Here is a 17,918-nt window from a genome sequence, read left to right as displayed (position 1 = left end):
CTGAAATGTCTAAAATGTGGGGAAGTCTGCGGCAGGGTTTTTAAACCATGCGCAGGAAATGAAGTGCTTTGATTAACAAGCATCCGTTTATTGAAGTTATAAAAGCCTGACTACACGGACCGTCCAAAGACCAAAGAATGTAAAGGACAGTCGGGTCACGATACCGTCATGACAATGTAAATACTGTATGTCATGAGAGGAAAAGGACGTGAAAAGTGTTGTCGGACAAAACGAACCTCTCGCGGCTTACATGAAGGAAGGGTACTGGGGGGGTCCCGTGTAATAACCCTAGGGCTATTACAGCCCATATGACCACGATATGAATATCAGACCCTATTGTCCTTGATCTCTAACGAATCCACAACTCCTTACCTTTAAAAAAAAAATTATATATATATATATATATTTATTTTTTTTAAACGTATTTTCAGCATAAATATGAAATGAAAATGAAATTATCTTTTATTAATCCCCTTGGGGAAATTCTTCTCTGCATTTTACCCATCTTTGGTTAAGAAGTAGTGGGCTGCTGAGAGGTGCCCGGGGAGCAGCTAGGGGTTAAGTGTCTTGCGCAGGGACACTTCGACATGTGAACTATTGGGGCACTGGGGATCGAACCAGCTACCTTGTGGTTACGGAACTCAAGAGTCTGAGCAAGATTCCCCTAAATATTACTCCTCGAGTTTTTTGTATTCTATTGTTCGCTCCCTTACCATCATCCCACAGAGTAATACTGCACATCTTTAGAAAGATTACGACCTAAAGCATCTAAATACTGCAATAATAATCACAATAAACACAAGCATTGACATGTTAGGAAGCAGTTTTCAGTCCAAAAGGAGAGGAGATAGCACAGTTTTAGTTAAAAAGAAAAACACAATTCTCATTTCCTGGGATGAGAATGGGTTTATAAGGTTTTAAAGGGACTGGTGGTGTAATTCGCATTGACATTCTGCAAAGTGCACATTCTTATAATTCACGTCCCCCCCGGGACATTTTAACTGATTAACTATTTCATTATTGTTGTCATTCTTTCTGTGCCAATTAATGATGCAGAGTTTATTAACCAGACATTATTAACCCCTCCTTTATTTGGACAAGTTAGCACTAATAGAACTCTGGAATTTGCAGAATGCAAACAAACTAAATGTTCCCCTTGGGAAGAGTTCTACCAGATGTTGTTCTGTGTTTTTCTCCGTCGTCAGGTGTAGAACCCAGTTCACCATTATTCACAGCAGGAAAAAAAGGAATTTCTTTCCAAATCCACTTGTACAAAGCAAATATTCAGCTTTGAAGCATATCGCAACCTCCCTGCACAATTGGACTCCATATCAAACCGCAGAAGCCTTAATTCACCTGAGCTTTACCCGGTTTCCCGGCTGTTTAACTTGAGCACTCAAAGTACAATGTGAAGAAAAGTATTTTAATAACATTACACTATTTATCTACCATATCTACCTGGAATTTTTATTTTGTGTTCCTGTATTGTCTGTGTTGTGATGATAATAAACCTAACACTGAAACGATGGCCTGACTCACGAGTTCTACTTCTATTCTTTACTGGAGTCTTTACTGGAAAGAGGGGAAAGAAGATTTAATGGTACTTAATGTTGAGAGGAAGCAAGTGGCTACCTGTGCTTTTCCCATTCGAGCGATCAATTTCTTGAGAAATTAAATGTGTTGAGCGTGGCATGATTTGAGGTTGAGTGATTAATTTCAACAGTGCCACTTGAGACAGGTGAGTTGACACACCTTTGCCGCCTTTCATCATTCGAGACATTGCTGTCTGACGTATTCACAGGCACTTGGATAAATTATTTTTTAAATATTTTCTCTTCAACTTCCATTGGGAGGTTTTGACTTCTTTTCCCTCACTGACTGTGCAGTGGCAAACAACGTTGGAAAGTTAAGGCCAAGCTCTATAGGTGAGGTAAGGCTTGTCTTCGCAGTCTGATTCATCCCTTTTGTTCTGCTGCTCCGTGTTTTATCTGTTGCATAATGCAGTGCCGTAATCTCTCTTATTGAGCTGCAGTCTCTCAAAGGAACATTGTGTATGATTTAGTGGCATCTAGTTGTGAGGTTGCAGATTGCAAGCAACAACATTTCCAAAGCGTATCGGAGAACTACGGTGGCCTTCAGGTTAGGAGGATCTACTATAATAATAATAATGTGTTCTTTTTCGTGACTATATAAAAAACAGGATTAGAATATATGTATAATTGAAATACATCTAAATATTGCTTCTAGTGCAGCAACAGCAATCATTCACAGCAGCGATGTCACTATATTAAGTCATTAATATCTCACATGAAACAACTCTAAAATGTAAATAAATCCAAATCCTCTGTAGGTTCCGCCGGTAGATAGAGGAGAGCTGCTTTTTCTCAGCCTGCAGAGACGTTTACAAGAACAAACTAAGGTAAACAGTTAGCATACAGACAGAGCGCTTTTGTTGTTCTTAAAATACAAATATAATTAAAGCCAGCAACATTGAGGCTTATAAATACTGCGGTCTTAAACAATTTAGCACTTGTTCACATTTAATACCGAGTTTCGCCATCTCTTACTTTAGGTACATGTGGAAAAATACAAAAAGCTCTCGTTATAGAGCCAGTGCTTGGTTTGTCCATTCTGGGCTACTGTAGAAACACGGCAGTGCAACATGTCGAACTGCGTGAAAGAGGACATTTAAAAACTGTATTTTTTGGTGCGCTCAAATGGATACTGGCCAATGAAGAGTACAGCATTTTTGGATAGAACACCTTTGTATTTGGTCTTTTATTAAAGATCTTTTGATTAATTGTGGAATTGTAATCGTCCACCCAAAAAACATGCTGCTAGGACACCCTCCCTGCGGCCGCATCGGTGAAACGTGCCACGATTGGGCGCCAGCTAGCGAGCCTTTTCGGCAAGTGCATGCCAGGTTTGACTGCGCGTGTAATGGGCCTCAACAATATAAATACATTTTAAATGTAGGTTTGGGTTTCAAATTATAAAAAGAAAACGTAATGTTTGTAGTATTACTGACAAAATAAAAACGTATATTGCTTGAGATCAAACTTAAATTATGTAAAATACAAAATGTACCTCGACCAGCTGCAACATTAAAATGCTTTTTAAATAGTTATAGCTGCTGATGACATTTTAACTATATAAATGTAATAGTGATATGGGCAATAACTGGCACTTTTGTTCAACATTTGGCTGATAATATTTGTGCTTCCACTAGCCGTTTCCATTTTCCAATGCAGAAATGAAAAGCGCCACCATTGAAACAAATGGACAACACTCGTTACTGACCTCTACTGGTTGGGCCACATCGTGCGTCACGTGGACTTCCACAGTAGCAGTTTGTCAAATAAGAGTTTATTGTTTTCACGGTATAAAATACAATCAGCCGTTTGATACAGTCCGGAATATATAAAGAGAAAAGCAAGGCTTAATGACAAGATATCTGATACAGTACTTAACGTGAGGCACAAAAAAGAAAGTTGAGTCAGTAGCCATGTGGCTGCCCCGTCACACATAACCTCAGTGCATCCAGAGTAGTGAGTATTTCACTTCCTGTTAAAAACATAATGGGCAACATAATTTTGCATAAGTACAATTACTATTCTGTATGATCACATTAATCAACATATTACATCTTATAAATAAAACCATTTCCCCTTACAATATGTTATCTTATAAATTGACAACAGAACTTGGCAACAACAATCTACTGTGAGAACAGGACTCGGAAACAAAGAACATCCAAATGCATGTTGAACTACTGGATGTCTCGATACGCCACAGACACCGAACCATCCAGCGTGCTCCACATGCACAGGTTGTAGTGGTTAACACCCCATCATGAACTGTCTTCATACTTTCAGTCCTTATGCACACAAAGGCACGTACAAACACACACACTGGCCGTCAGTTAACAGAGTTGCAGATCTTTTCCACCACTCTGTTGAACTCCTCTGGTTGATCAGCATACACGTGGTGGGAAGCGTCGTCTATCAGCTGCACAGTGGAATAGATAAGAAAATGAAGAGACAACAAGTCAGCAACAATGACGTACTGATGCGCAAAGACGACTACAGTCACCGCCTCACGGTTGTACGCCTCCGCCAACCAACATCACGGTCGACATCCATGGCTGTCAAAGACATTTTTCATTTTGTCCCATTAAAGAGACTGAAATGGTTCGCACATGAAATCTTGAGTTATGGAACAACACAAAAAGGAGTATTTTTGTGAGGTCACGGTGACCAAAAATTAAGAATGGGTTCATCCTCGAGTCCTTTGCCTCGAGGAGTTTCTGAGATATCAACCCAAAAGAATGACGCCAATCCAAAAGCAGATCTGCACGTTTTGGACTCTTAACTCCTCATGACTCTACACTCCTTTTCTACTCACGATGACTCTGGTCGGGGCCTGGTTCCTAATCTGGACCACGCTCTCCCCAGACGAGCTGTCCACCCAGGATCGAGCTCCGTACAGCATGGTGAGGGGCATGGAGGGGGGCAGCTGGTGAACCCGCTCCAGCATGGGCCTCTTGGCCCAGCCCAGAGACTCTGCCATGGCCCCGAAACCCACCTCGCCACTGGGAGGAGGAGAGGAAACGGACAAGGCGGTAGGACGTTGGTCGGCTTTTTTGTAGGCATCATGTTGGGCAATGGAGAATGTGACGAAGTGTGTTTTTTGCTCACCTCGGGGTTTGTGCGTTACAGTGGTAGATGTACTGCGTCATGGTGTCATCCTCAAACAGATCTTCGAATTTCCTTTTGAAATCGGGACGGAATCTATTCACCAAGCCCGGACCTGAAAGCAATGACACGCCGGAAGATGAGCGGAAAGCGTGTGACGTGGCGCGGTACGACATTAGACGAACAACGTTATCTCACCCCACGGCCCCGCAGCTCTGATGACGGCCAGCGGGTTGAAGAGAGACACCACTGCAGCAATGGCCTTCACCCAGCGTGGCAGGGGCGGCCGCTTCACCACCTCTGTCCCCTGGTCTTGACCCTCCGGGGCTGTTGTCTGGGGTCGCTCCGGGAAACCCCATGGGTCCACCAGAATCAGATGAGACACTCTACAGGAGGAGAGCAGGGTACGTTGTCATTTCCTGCCAACTGGCATTTATTATCATCGGTCAATCAGGAGTGTGCCCTGCCGTCTTTTGGGAAACCACCACTAGGAAATTAAATTTGATAAAGATTAAGCCTCAAAATATTACTAATAAATTAGCTTTAGTGCTGAAAATGAAAGCCTTTGCACACCCAAGTGAAGAAAAAAAACATGCCCATGTAAAGAGTAGATTGGAAACAGGGATGACAAAGGATGAACAAAACAAAAATTATACAGTAGTGATTGTGCGCTAGCTTCTTGCTAATGTCAGTCATTCATTTGTTTGGAACTAGCCTCATCCATCTTTTTTCACAGCAAATGGAATAAAAATAAACACTATCAGACTCAGTTAGCAAGGTTTCTATGCTTAAACTATTTTTATTGGATGACGGATTTTGAAAATTTAGGACTTGGTGTGCAGCAAGGATGGAGGGTCACGTTGCGAACCGTTTATTGACAAGATGCAGTCACTTCGTAGAATCTGTTGTCACCGTGAGGTTGCCAGGCAACCAGGAAATCACTAGGCGTGACTGCATCTGGTTTTGAAATTAAAAGTTGGTAAAAAAAAAAAAGCAACCCAAATTCAGTTCTTTATTTTGGATACGAGCCAGAAATATGACATTAAATGTTGAAAAACAATCTCTGGCTTCACTAATGTCTTCCCATTGAACATGACTTACTCTGAAGTCCTTAATTCTCAAACGCCAAAACACCAAATCACTGCCAGCTGCAAGTAATCTGTTCTGCAGCTGCGCCTCATTACCTGATGTTTTAGACCGCACCACATTAGGCATCATTACCTAGAGGGGTACTGGATGGCGTAGGAGGTAGCCAGGTACCCCCCGAGACTGTGTCCCAGCAGAACCATGTTCTCCAGACCCACGGACTGTCTCCACTGCTCAATGGACTCGACAAACTGCTCCTCCGCCTTGGCGGCATCCGAGGGGAAGGGCGGCCTGGAGCTCCTGCCGAAGCCCAGGAGGTCAAAGGCGTAGAGCGACCGTGACCGACTCAGCGCGTCCATGTTCCGGATCCACAGGCCTACCCCGCCTCCAAAGCCGTGGACCATCACCAGGGGAGTCTTCGGGGCTAGAAGGAAGTAGGAGTTATGCAATGGGTCGTATCATGCACACATTAGCACTGTAGAATTACAGCGGTTGCCTCATGCTAAGCAAACAAAGGCCGAGAGGAGGGTGGTACCTTGTTCTGCAGGCTTGCGCGCCGCCTTCTTGGTGAGCGTCAGAGTCCATATGCGATCCTGGTTTGGCAGGGTGACAAACCGAGCCCATAGGTCGTTTTGAATACCTGTGGTGACCAGACATGGACTAAAGTATCAGCATACCCTCAGTTAGGTTTGTTGTATAGCTGGTGACATAATGGTGTTGTATTACACAATACTTTTTTTTTATAAAGAGTTAGCAGCCTTTATATAGCATTCCAAGTGATTAGCAACATTCATAATCACTTCCTGGTGGTTAAATGATCTGCCGGCATACGTCAAAACAGTCTTACAAGCAAGAATCTTGGACTCAGTCGTCTTCAAAAGGGACATGGAGGTCGGACGCCAGGAGGGCCACCAGTTCCAGATTGAACTTGACCTGACAAGAGGGAGGCAAGAAAATTATAAATAAGGAGGCAGTGGTTGACCGTGTATATCCCTATACACAACTAAAACAATGTCTGAAAACCCGGTGCTGTGGGGAATTAATTGTATTAATTTAGAACTTAGAATAGACACTTAGAATAATTCAGCCGTCTGGTCAGAGCTTTTTCTCCTCGCAAGGATGGTTTTGGAAGTCTGACAACAAGGCAAAGATGTATCATAATTACCAAGAGGTCAGAGGTCACACCCCACCCTCTCTGGTTGGAGATGGCAAAAGACCAGTCTTTCATATCCACCATCAACCTGTATACCACAAGGGCTTCTACCTGTTATGTAATCGCCATGCAATTGAGAAAAAACAAAGTGCCAAGTCATGTAACTGGCTCACTATGGTGGGTCACTCACAGCTGCTCTTCTCTCCAGTGAATACACAAACTTAAAAAAAAAAAAGACTAGCTAAACAGGAGTGACAGATCAAGACTACCACTGCCTTACTAATAACAACCCTCATCTCCCACCGAAACAGAGTCCTTAAAAAAGGTGAATTTAAGAAATGTAAAATCGAGAAAATGACCTCGGAGGGTTAAGTTCACAAGTTATAAGCAACTTCGCGACCAATTTACACTGATTTCACTAATTGTTTCCAACCATTCCGGTCACAAAGTTCACCAACAGCAGCTGTGTTATATTAGAGGAACATAAGTAAGGGGCTACATTTATAACATGTTCCAAGTGAAGTGGTACAGCTATATAGATAGAAACATAGACAGTACAACGACGCGTGTATTATGTGTTTGCTGATGTTACAATGACGCAGCACTTTATGGAGTATTGTACAACACAGTCCCTTACGCACGCGCCTTGAAGGGGAGAAGCGACACATTAAACAGTCGGGTTTTCTAAAGTTTAGCTAGCTCGTGACGTAATCAGACACAAGGTTGTCTCCGGCTGTTTATCTACCGAAGTTGAACGTGACTTACTCTGTTTCACACTCGTTCTGCCCCGGAGCTGTGGTTGTTGTCGCGGGGTCCATCGGTTGACATGTTCTGGTGACTAGGTTCAAATGAGTGAAATTATGGGGTTGACAACACGCACCTTTATCTCTCCTTAGAAATTATACAAACTCGTTCATTCTTGGGTCAGCTGAGCGCGAAGATGGTCTGCTGCGAAGATGTGCTCCGAAAGAAAAAGCGGAACGCAGTCTGACGGGGCGTCACAACTAAACATGTTTATGATACATTGCTGTCACGATACACAACGTTTCCGTGTGTGTTTGTGTAGATTACTAATTTGTGAAATTAAAATCCTGGGATTCACGCATTTGGCACCGGGGCCGTCTGTGTCCCAAGAAAATTGGTGCCATCAGCCGTATCTCGAAATACTGGCAGAGTGAGCAGTCTGTCTCCTTCTCAACTTCTCTGTGATGTAACGGTGGGCGGCGCCAAGTCTCTTCTCTCGGAGCGACTCGGAACCCCGCGCTCGCGAGCAATGCTCGGAATGTATTCTTTGTAACACCCAAAGCCGCTTCCGGTTTACGAGGACACGTCACTTTTTCGACTAAGGAAGATAACCTGTGCAGAAGCTCATTGACCCCCGTTTGTACAAATTTGTCGTCAAAAAACAAACCATGTCGAACTCGGTCCTCTCGGTTGTTGGTCGGTTTCTAGAAGAGTACACCACCACGACGCCCAACAAGCTGAAGGTGGTGGATTCGTATTTGTTTTACATCTTGTTGACAGGAGCGCTGCAGTTCCTCTACTGCCTGCTCGTCGGCACCTTCCCCTTCAACAGCTTTCTGTCGGGCTTCATCTCGTGTGTGGGCGCTTTCATCCTCGGAGGTAAATACTTGCTCGATTAACTGTTATTTTATCTCGCCTACCACGCGTCGGTTTCATCGGGGTTTCCGTCTCTGGACTTCAGGCCTGCTCGTGAACGTGTGTGCACACACGTCAGCTAGCCATGCTAGGCTCGAGCTGTGGCTAACTATGTAGGAGGAAGATAAATACACACAACATCCAGTATGGCGATTTTCTCCTGCTCTATTAGAATAGACAAGTACACGGAACTGCAGCTTAAAGTGATCTCTCTGCGTTTGTAGGAAGGTGTTCAATTTGGTAGATTAATTTGTGGTTTTATTGACGTTAAAATTACGTTTTTCCCCACACACTGTTTTTTGTTTGTGTGTGATCAGACTAAATCATTAGCAATGCATTATTTATGATGCAATCAAATGTAACACTTTCACAGACTACAGGCTCCAAAACTAGCATAGAGCTGAGCTTTAGCTCAGTGTTGCATTAGAGTGCATCCGGGTCCGCCAAGTGCACCTCAGAAACCTGACCTTAGTACGTAATCACATAATTAATGGTTTTCCCCATGGTGGAGGAAAGTGGGAACCTCTGTTAACTCAGAGCTCGTATTGACATAACTAGACGACTTGGGAACTTCTATATGAATAATAAAAGAGGTGAGATTTTTGTAATTGGGTTCATGTGATGAGCATAATGTAAACTGCGTTGAACTGTGTGATTACTATATTTAATTGTTTGACTATGAAAATGTCAGATGATGGGGAAAATGTGCGAGTAAATCCCAAAGATGTTCAGTGACGGAAACGAGCAGTAAAGCATCTCTCGCCAACATTTTCGGTACAATATGTGTTATTAATAAAACTATGGTGTTATAATAGTAAATCCACTCCCCCTTTTTGTTTTTTTTCCTTAGTGTGTCTTCGTATCCAGATCAACCCACAGAACAAAGGAGACTTTCTGTCCATCTCCCCGGAGAGAGCCTTTGCTGACTTCCTATTCGCTCACACTGTCCTCCATCTGGTTGTGATGAACTTCATTGGTTGAAACGGACGTGCGTCTGACTCGCGGTGTTCTCTCCCTCAGGTGGATATCTCACACGTCTCGGTTTACGAGTTTTAAAAAAAGTTGACGCTTTTGCTCGAATTCCTGCTGTCACATTATAGTCCAAACCCCCATTTCAACACATCCAATCATCAGATTATATTCTGCAGTAAACTTTCCTTCCAGCTGTATGCTGCTCAAAGTATGACATTTCTGCAGCTGTTGGTTTATTCTATTTTCTGGTTTGAAGTGATTTCTCAAATATGAAGTTGCAGCTAGCACTTGATAGAGCCCACAAACCAATTAGGCCTGAACGTCCTTTAGTTCTGACATGGTATAATCAGATTTTTTAAATAGTTTGAACCAGACTGGTCAAGGTCATGAATGCCACCAAATGGTTTGAAGAATGGGTTATTTTCATGTGTACTGCTGGTATTCTTTTGAATAAGACAACATTAATCATCTCTGGAGTGTGTGTGAGAGATGCGTGAGTGTTTAAGGTAGTCTCTCTCAATAGGCAATACATGAGAGAATGTACCCAGTCCAAGGATGATGACTGTACTGTGTTGGTTTGTGCTTGTAGAACAAGTCTGACTTCTCTAAGGGATCCACATGCTTTGCTAGAAAACAGTGTTATTGAATTTTTAGGCTTGGTATGTGCATACTGCATTCTCTCGTTTCTCATCTGCGTTTAAATAACTGCTCTGATGACCTCAATGTCACTAACTCAACCACCTCTTTTTCTTTTTTCATAGATCACGCCAAGAGAAAACTCCCCTTCCGGGGACAACTGAGTCGCATCCCACCAATCAACACTGAATTAGTTGCACTTGCCACACAAACATGCAGTACAATTTTCATGCAGATATGGATTGATTTCTTGCATTCTTCTCTTTTTTTTCTTTTTTCTTTTTTACATACAAATTTGTAAAGCATTCCCTTTTGCACTGAGAAGAATAAATAAAAACAACTTAAATGGTGACTTTGAGTATACAGAAGCAGTTCTTGACAGTATTTTCAACAACAGACTGAGTGAGGACCGATGTTTTTCAGTAAAAACATACATTTGTACATTACAGGCGGAACAAAATGTTAACGAGTGATAACGCCATACAGTCCCATTTGACCATTGAAATTTTCATTTCTATTAATTGTAATTGATCCCATGAAACATCAGACAGTGGAACCCCTTAACCCCTATTTATGATGGCGATGGCTATATAGTCATATTACAGCCTTAAAAATATGACTTTACACCAGGATTTGCAGGGGGCGGGGGTCGATATGCTACATTTGGAGTTAGCTACAGGAAAGATAAATGTTAAAACGGTTCACGGGGTGGGAAAAATAGCGAAAATTGCCACACGGATTGCTATTTTTTTTTCTTTTCCTTCAAGTTGAAGAACTGGGAATCCATTATATTCCTGAGCCAATGAGAGCGAGTGAGTGCAGCCGAGGCTTTCTGCCCATCATGCTAAGAGAGAGGAGAGGGCGAGAACATTGCACCCCTTCAGCAATGAGAGGGTTTGCTTCGATTGCCCGCTCTGGAACACCTGATGGAAATGCATTCCAGCTCAGTTGATTGTGGCTCTGCACAGCCACTTAACATTTGTCAAAGACCGCGCTGACCCGAGGGGTTCATTAGAGCTAGTTTGCTCGTTGGGTGAGGGGTGGGCGGGTTTGAATTGGATGCGAACTGCCTCGCATACAGAAATGACAAAACGGACTGAATCAAGTCGGCGTCCTGTGTTTCTTCAGGTCCTCTACATCTCTTCCTATGCCGCTTTGATAGCAGGCAAGAGAGGTACCCACGTCTAAATATTAAATGCATAACATTAGCGTCGGCCCTTTTTGAAAAAATGTGTTGGCATTAAGTTGCGAGAGGTGATCTTTTTATTGTTGACATATCTCACTTGAAAGAATTTAAAAGAGGAGTTGAGGATACCACATTTCTACTTGAGTGAGCATTCTAACAAATAGGTCTGGTTTTCCCATCTTTTAACCTATAAGCCCCTCATTAAACTCTTAACTGGAGGCTACTTGGTGTCTGTGGTGGAAGATGTATTCTGATCATTTACTCAAGTAAAAGTAGCAAAACCACTCCCAATATACTCCATTACAAGCAAAAATCATATATAATGTACACTCATTAGTATTATTAGCAACATTTACTTTCAGATTAAAAGTACCACTACTCGGGCAAAGTGTGGCCCATGTCATAGATTCATCTGCTTTGTGTGTGTTGACATTAAAAATGATCTCTTCCAATTGCTGCAGCACAGACAAAGGAAGGATTGCAACTGTATGAACAGAAACCAGAAAATTTCACAAGAAATTTTGAAAGTGTGGCTACTACTGCCGTAAGACGTCGCAATATATATACATTACCGGTAGTGAGATGTGTTATTGAGGTACATTATTATTTATTATTATATATATATATATATATATATATATATTGTACAATATTACTGGTGCATTTACACGTAAGCCACATTTTAGTGTCTTGATTGCTCGAGCTAGAGCAGAATCTATACTGTTTAGTATGTAAAATGCATCTCATGTGATACGGTCATTGTAGGTTTGTTGAAAACCCGCACAATGTCGAGTGGAAGTATAAAGCACAACAAAATAAAAGTGCCACTTGAGTAAATGTACTTTCCACCACTGCTTACTGTACTTTGTGTACAATTTGAGGGTCTTGCTGAAAGTTGACGATATTTTAAGGGGTAATTTATACCGCAGACTTTGACTGTAATATTGCCTTTTTGACCAAACTGGTTCCTCTTACATCTTATTAACTATTCTGAAACATGGAGGAAAGTTGGGACCATCGAGCACATCCTGTTTTGTTTTTAATTCACCAAAATCAATCTCTCGTGACAGAGAGCAACAGATCTGTGAACCAGCCCTTCACACCGCCGATACTGTGATATGGCAGTGAGCTTAAAACGCTATGACTGATTTGTTTTGGGGAAAGTTTCGATTCTCAAGTTTGCCAAGACGACTGTTGCAGGAAAGTGTTCAGTTTCAGTTCTGTTCTCCCAGGAAACGGATGACCATAAAAGGCCAAAAAAAAAGTCTTTAGGGACATCCACGACACCCTTCACAGAGCAAATTGGGAGCAAATTGGGAGCCTTGGAATAATTGTTTGTTAATTCAGTGGCTGACGACGACGGGGGCCTGGGAGAATGGGGGGTGGCTGTGTGTAGGAGCTTAATCCAACAAATGAAGACTGGACCAAATCCAAAGTTTGCAGGCATCAAAATCAAATTATTTCATTATAGCCTGCCAAATGAATCCTCTGCATGCATGGTGGGAAGGCACTTGGCATTTGGTTGCTTGGGAAGTTATATAAAGAATAACAAATTATGGATAACTGGGAAATGCAGGATTTATAAAATGAATGACATGAATGATATATTTCAATTAAAAAAGACCCCAAACTGTAGTTAAAAAAAAATGCAAATAAATTCCACAATCCAAAATAAGCATTTGTTGCTCAGAGTTTTGATACAATTGATACCAAACACAAAAGCTAATAAGTATGCTTTCTTGTAGATGTGCGATTTGGGAGTCCAGTATCAAAGAAATACAAAAGATGTCAGCAAATGGTTCACTTAATAGAAAATACCCAAAAACGTTTTAGGTCATAAAAAGACATCAGACTCTTGGCACCTACATGGTTAATATTTGGAACATCTGGAGCCAACTTGTGGTCACATGACCAAGGGGTTATTGGCACTGCAGAACCTGGAGTCTGTGTTGAGACAAGGAAGAGAGTTCTTCAAACTCACGGTGAAACATGCTGCAAACCTTTCTACTCGCCCTCAGTCTGTTACCATGGATCCCAGGTAATAACCGCAAGCATATATGATTATTAGAGTTGTAGTCTGTTGTAGTCTTTTCTATGCAGATAATTGAGGAAAAAGGAGAGTTCTTAGGATGATTAATGTCTATCATGCTTCAGATTTCTTTACTATTTTATCACTTCTCCGTATTAATCGTCGTTGAGGAATGACTCGCAAGATTGCATATTTTTTAATGCTATATTTCTGCTTGAGCCAGTGAAGGATTTTGTGTTGTTGTCCTTTTTTTTCTTCTTCTTTTTTTTTAATCTTCCAAGCCTCCGTGCCGCTTGCCCATGGCGACATTATGTTTGATGTTTATTTTGCCAAGTCTCCAAAAGCCTGTTATATTTGTCCGCCCAAAACCTCTACTTTAGAGGGATAATCCAATTTTGAAATACAGGGAAGTTAAATAGGGAATAGTGTTTTGTCACAAAGGAAACGGAAACCATAAATGTGGTAGAAGTATTGCTCAAGGCCTCTTTCTCCGCCCCTAAACCACGGATAACAAATGTCCACTGTGAGTCTTGTTTTGACTGCGCCGTGGCTGAGAATCTGAGCTCAAGTTGTAACTCAGCACTCAATCATGTCCACTCTCCGCCAGCCTTCTTCTGCAGGGTAACCACCGAGGGAGAGCTCTCAGTCATGGAGGGTCAATCCCTCACAGTCCCGTGTCATTATGACCTCCAGTATGCCGGCTATGTGAAGTACTGGTGCCGGGGGAAGATGAGGGAGTTCTGCACTAGCTTGGCTCGAACCGATCCGGACAATTCAGCCACCGAGAAGGTGAGCATCTTCGACGACCCTGTCCAGCAGGTGTTCACTGTGACCATGGGCGACCTGAAAGAGGGGGACTCCGGCTGGTACATGTGCGGCGTGGAGGTGGGCGGCGCGTGGACCGCCGACGTTGTCGCTTACACGTACATCAAGGTTGTTCATGGTGAGTAATGGAGTGATTTTGAACTTACGTGCGTTTTGTTGATCGCCGTTGAAAAGGTCATTTTAATGCATTTTGAATGCTTCGATTACAAATAACAAATATTGAAAGAGATTTAGTGGCCTCAAGTGGTGTGTCGTAGATTGCAACCAACTGAATAGTCCCTATGTTTCCAAGACTGCGGTTTGCGTGGTAATAAAGGTTCTGGCCAGAGCCTGAGTGAAATGACCCGGAAGTATCTAAGTGGCCGCCATGATACGTGCTGGTCGAATTCTCTAAATGCAAAGGAAAGGAGCTTCAATGCTTCCTTACTTGGCTCCTTTAGCATAGGAACCACTGTACCTGTCTCTGTGAAAGGAAAGAAGATACTGCCGACCACAATTCTTTGCGGCGGCAACATTTAAAGTTCACAAAAACAAAACCATCATGACCGACAAACGCAGATCATGTAAATAACCGTTGCTTTAATTTGGAAATACTTTCAATAATCTGTTAAACCTGCTGGCAAACTACGAACGTTACGTTGATGTTGCTGGAAACTGCTGTATTTAATATTCTCTCTGGTGTTGTACTGCAGCCTCAGCCCTCATTCTTTTATTTGACTTCAGCTACAAAAGCTTTGATGAAAGAGTTAAACTGGACGAGCTCTTCAGTCTGAGTCATTTTCTGATTATCACCTATTGAATCAACTATTTTGTCACATTACAATAAAACACTATCAAGTCAAGACTTAAGTCAAACTGAGTTGTGTGATGTTTCATAAACTGTTGTCTGACTGCATGTTCTTATGATCAGATTATAAACTGTATATAAACCATAACAACATAAAGGGATATGAGACACACATATGACACACATTGTTAGTGGAATACCGTAATGAATTCAGCATGTTTGAAACTGAACAAAGAGACAGTTTAGTTAGTAGCTTTGTACTGTCTGTGAAAAATCCCTTGGGTTCAATTTCATATTCCTTCTTTCCAACCTTGTTAATAAAGTAATACTTTGAACCGGGTTGTTTAAATCGTCTGCATGACACATCACTGTAAGAACACGGATCAAGTATCTAAGATGCACTTTTTTGTAGTCCATCTTCAGAACATTGTAGTTTCACCGCTGCAGACCGACATCACTAACATGCGCTTGCCGTCGCGTCATAACTACGTAGTTAGTGAAAGTGGAGTCGGATTTACTAAACACCGCGGTTGTCTTTTCCTAACTCCTCATGAATTCTCCTTTCCATCTTTCCTTGACCCCGTTTTCCATAGAGGTCAAGGAAAAGTGGTTCGGGTTCGACGTTAGGAGGTAATTATTTGACTATTCGAGTGCAGCCCCAGTGTTTGGTTGGTCCATTCTGGGCTACTGTAGAAACATGATGGACTCTGTGAAAAGGACTTTTTCCCATATGTAAATATGAGGGACACACAAGGAGTCTTAGTTTCAGATGATTGTACACAAAAGTTAAAAACAGTTTATCATACTCCATTTCTGCTAATAGATCACCCACAATGCTACACACTGGCCCTTTAAGCTTGCATTCCTTTCCTGCAGGTATGTCAGTAGTGAACAGCCGACTGAGTGGGGAAGAAGGGAGTAGCGTCATAGTGGAATGCCACTACAGTGAGAGATACAGGTATTGTATTGCCAAATTCAACATATTACGATTGTCAGTTGCTGTTGTCTTTTTAGTAGATTTTTTTTACCATCAGACAATGAACAATCCACACTTTTCAAAAACACATTTCTAAAGCAAAAATGTAAACCTGAAAAAACATGGCTGTTTGTTGAAAGAAAACATCTTCAATTCAAGCCAAACTATGATGGACAGTGAGCCTTCACTGACTCCCCTGTGACTGCCTGCAAACAGAGACAGCGAGAAGAAGTGGTGTCGGAGTGGAGACTGGAGCTCCTGTCTGCTGACTGGTTCTGAGGGGAGCTACGAAGACACTTCAGTGGCCATCAGCGATGACAGAACTAGGACTTTCACTATAACCTTAAAGAAGCTGCGGATGAGAGATAGCGGCTGGTACTGGTGCTCTGTGGGAGCGCAGCAGATGCTGGTGCATGTGCTGGTCACACCAAGACCCACGACTAGTAGGTTGACAAAGAAAAAAGATAACAAATCATCCTTTAATATCATAAATTCAATGGGAAATGTAGACAAGTTAGTGAGACACTTCTAATTGATTCATTGTAGGCTTGTTGTGAGTTTTACTTAACAAAGTATAAATCGATTATTTTTTTGGCACTTAGGTTGGCAGACCAAGCAGACACAACATTTACATTTACTCCTAATGCCCCCCCAAAAAATGCCAAGGGGCCTATTGAAGTCCAACAGTCCCTCTCCTTTTAACTTTGTTGTGGTTTCCACTAACTCCTGAGAATAATATCCCGCTCAGTAGCCACAGCACTATGCTCCCTATAGCGGACTAAAAACAGCTGTGGTTAGAAAAGAGGTTCATGAGAGCCATGAGAGTGAATCATGAGAATTTAATTTGCGGGTGGGGAAATCAAAACAACGAGCTTAAAGAAACTAAAAGGTTCAATAGAGGGCTGCCAGAATGAGTCCTCAACCCCAGAGAAGAGTTAGCATTTTTGCAACTCTGCTTTATTTGGAAGTTATTGTTTTTTTGTAATGTTATTTTTGTGGTCAGATGTCTGTAATAAGGTTTAACACAAGCTTTAGACAGTCTAACGATTCGTTCCAGCAGATACACCACTCTTTTACATGCCTTAAAAAAGGTAGTTGCTAACAAGCGGCTAAATGACGTCAACACGCTCGTGCACCTTTAGCTGAGTGAAGTCATGTGACCATCTCACCATATCACTTTCACAGTAAGCATAATAATTTGACTCATTATTGCAACTTGAAAAAAATACTTTTTTCATCATCTTAAACCATGAGCCTCGCAAAGCCGGCCCAATTCTCACAAGCTATTAAACCTGTTGAGCTTAGCTTGGCAGGTTAAAAAAAACTGACAAATCAGTGTATTATGGGGAGATGATTAGATGGTGATCTGACTCACAAATGGAAACTCTCTTAACGCCATTAAAAGCTATTTAAACCGGGCATTGTATGAAAAAGGGGGAACATTCTGATGCCACTTGGCTTCTTCCCCACGCTCATCACTCTGCAGTAGCTGAATGAGAAGCAGCCAAGAGCAGCTCTGAAGATCAATATGTGTTTGTGACAGATGGTGGGGTGTTCATATAGGTCTGCAGCTGTACAAAGGTATTGATCATCAGAAGTTGCTTATCAAGGAATATTGATGTCATGAACTCTGCAGGGTGCTGCTGCAAACAGTATTTTACTTATAAAAGTGCATTGCTTATTTCTTTTTTTAAAGCAATACTGTGTTTATCCTTAGCTGCAGGGACTGTGACATCCCCACCGACACCGAGTCAGTCTGTTGCGCACCTGCCTCCGGCCAAGCCCATCACTAAGGAGTCCCGGAACATTCACAGGCAAGAGGACTGAAGCTCTGTCATTCTTTTGGCTGCCATGTCACTCTGTAAAATCAGATGCAGCACGGGGCCCTGAGCTGCTCTTGAAGCCGGACCCTGTG

At 42.2% G+C, this 17,918-nt stretch overlaps 3 protein-coding genes across 4 annotated transcripts; 2 read left to right on the top strand and 1 right to left on the bottom strand.

Moving 5' to 3' along the window:
* Positions 1–3,298: 3,298 nt before the first annotated feature.
* abhd4 (abhydrolase domain containing 4, N-acyl phospholipase B) lies at positions 3,299–7,812 on the bottom strand. 2 transcript variants are annotated; one of them, XM_079220321.1, is made up of 8 exons: positions 7,699–7,812; positions 6,628–6,713; positions 6,316–6,420; positions 5,916–6,204; positions 4,893–5,080; positions 4,698–4,809; positions 4,405–4,591; positions 3,299–4,008 (listed from the first exon to the last, which is right to left on the bottom strand). In XM_079220321.1, exons 1-8 carry the CDS (start codon positions 7,749–7,751, stop codon positions 3,919–3,921), a joined length of 1,110 nt encoding a protein of 369 aa, XP_079076447.1. In that variant the 5' UTR covers positions 7,752–7,812; the 3' UTR covers positions 3,299–3,918. The 2 variants fall into 2 exon arrangements, with proteins under 2 accessions (XP_079076447.1, XP_079076448.1); XM_079220322.1 differs by lacking the exon at positions 7,699–7,812 and adding an exon at positions 6,946–7,044.
* Positions 7,813–8,272: 460 nt separating this feature from the next.
* On the top strand, positions 8,273–10,552 carry dad1 (defender against cell death 1). The gene is made up of 3 exons (XM_079220352.1): positions 8,273–8,556; positions 9,443–9,612; positions 10,326–10,552. The coding sequence occupies exons 1-2, from the start codon at positions 8,346–8,348 to the stop codon at positions 9,571–9,573; spliced, it is 342 nt and encodes a 113-aa protein (XP_079076478.1). The 5' UTR covers positions 8,273–8,345; the 3' UTR covers positions 9,574–9,612; positions 10,326–10,552.
* Positions 10,553–13,376: 2,824 nt separating this feature from the next.
* On the top strand, positions 13,377–17,830 carry pigr (polymeric immunoglobulin receptor; the record flags this gene model as incomplete). Its single annotated transcript, XM_079229377.1, has 5 exons — positions 13,377–13,424; positions 14,023–14,358; positions 15,904–15,985; positions 16,220–16,446; positions 17,721–17,830. Exons 2-5 carry the CDS (start codon positions 14,064–14,066, stop codon positions 17,828–17,830), a joined length of 714 nt encoding a protein of 237 aa, XP_079085503.1. The 5' UTR covers positions 13,377–13,424; positions 14,023–14,063.
* Positions 17,831–17,918: the final 88 nt, after the last annotated feature.

The sequence above is a fragment of the Taurulus bubalis genome (assembly GCF_910589615.1).
Source record: "Taurulus bubalis genome assembly, chromosome: 1".
In the NCBI taxonomy this organism is placed as follows: Eukaryota; Metazoa; Chordata; class Actinopteri; order Perciformes; family Cottidae; genus Taurulus; species Taurulus bubalis.
Note: the sequence above shows the minus strand (reverse complement) of the source record. Positions and strands in the feature narration are given on the sequence as shown.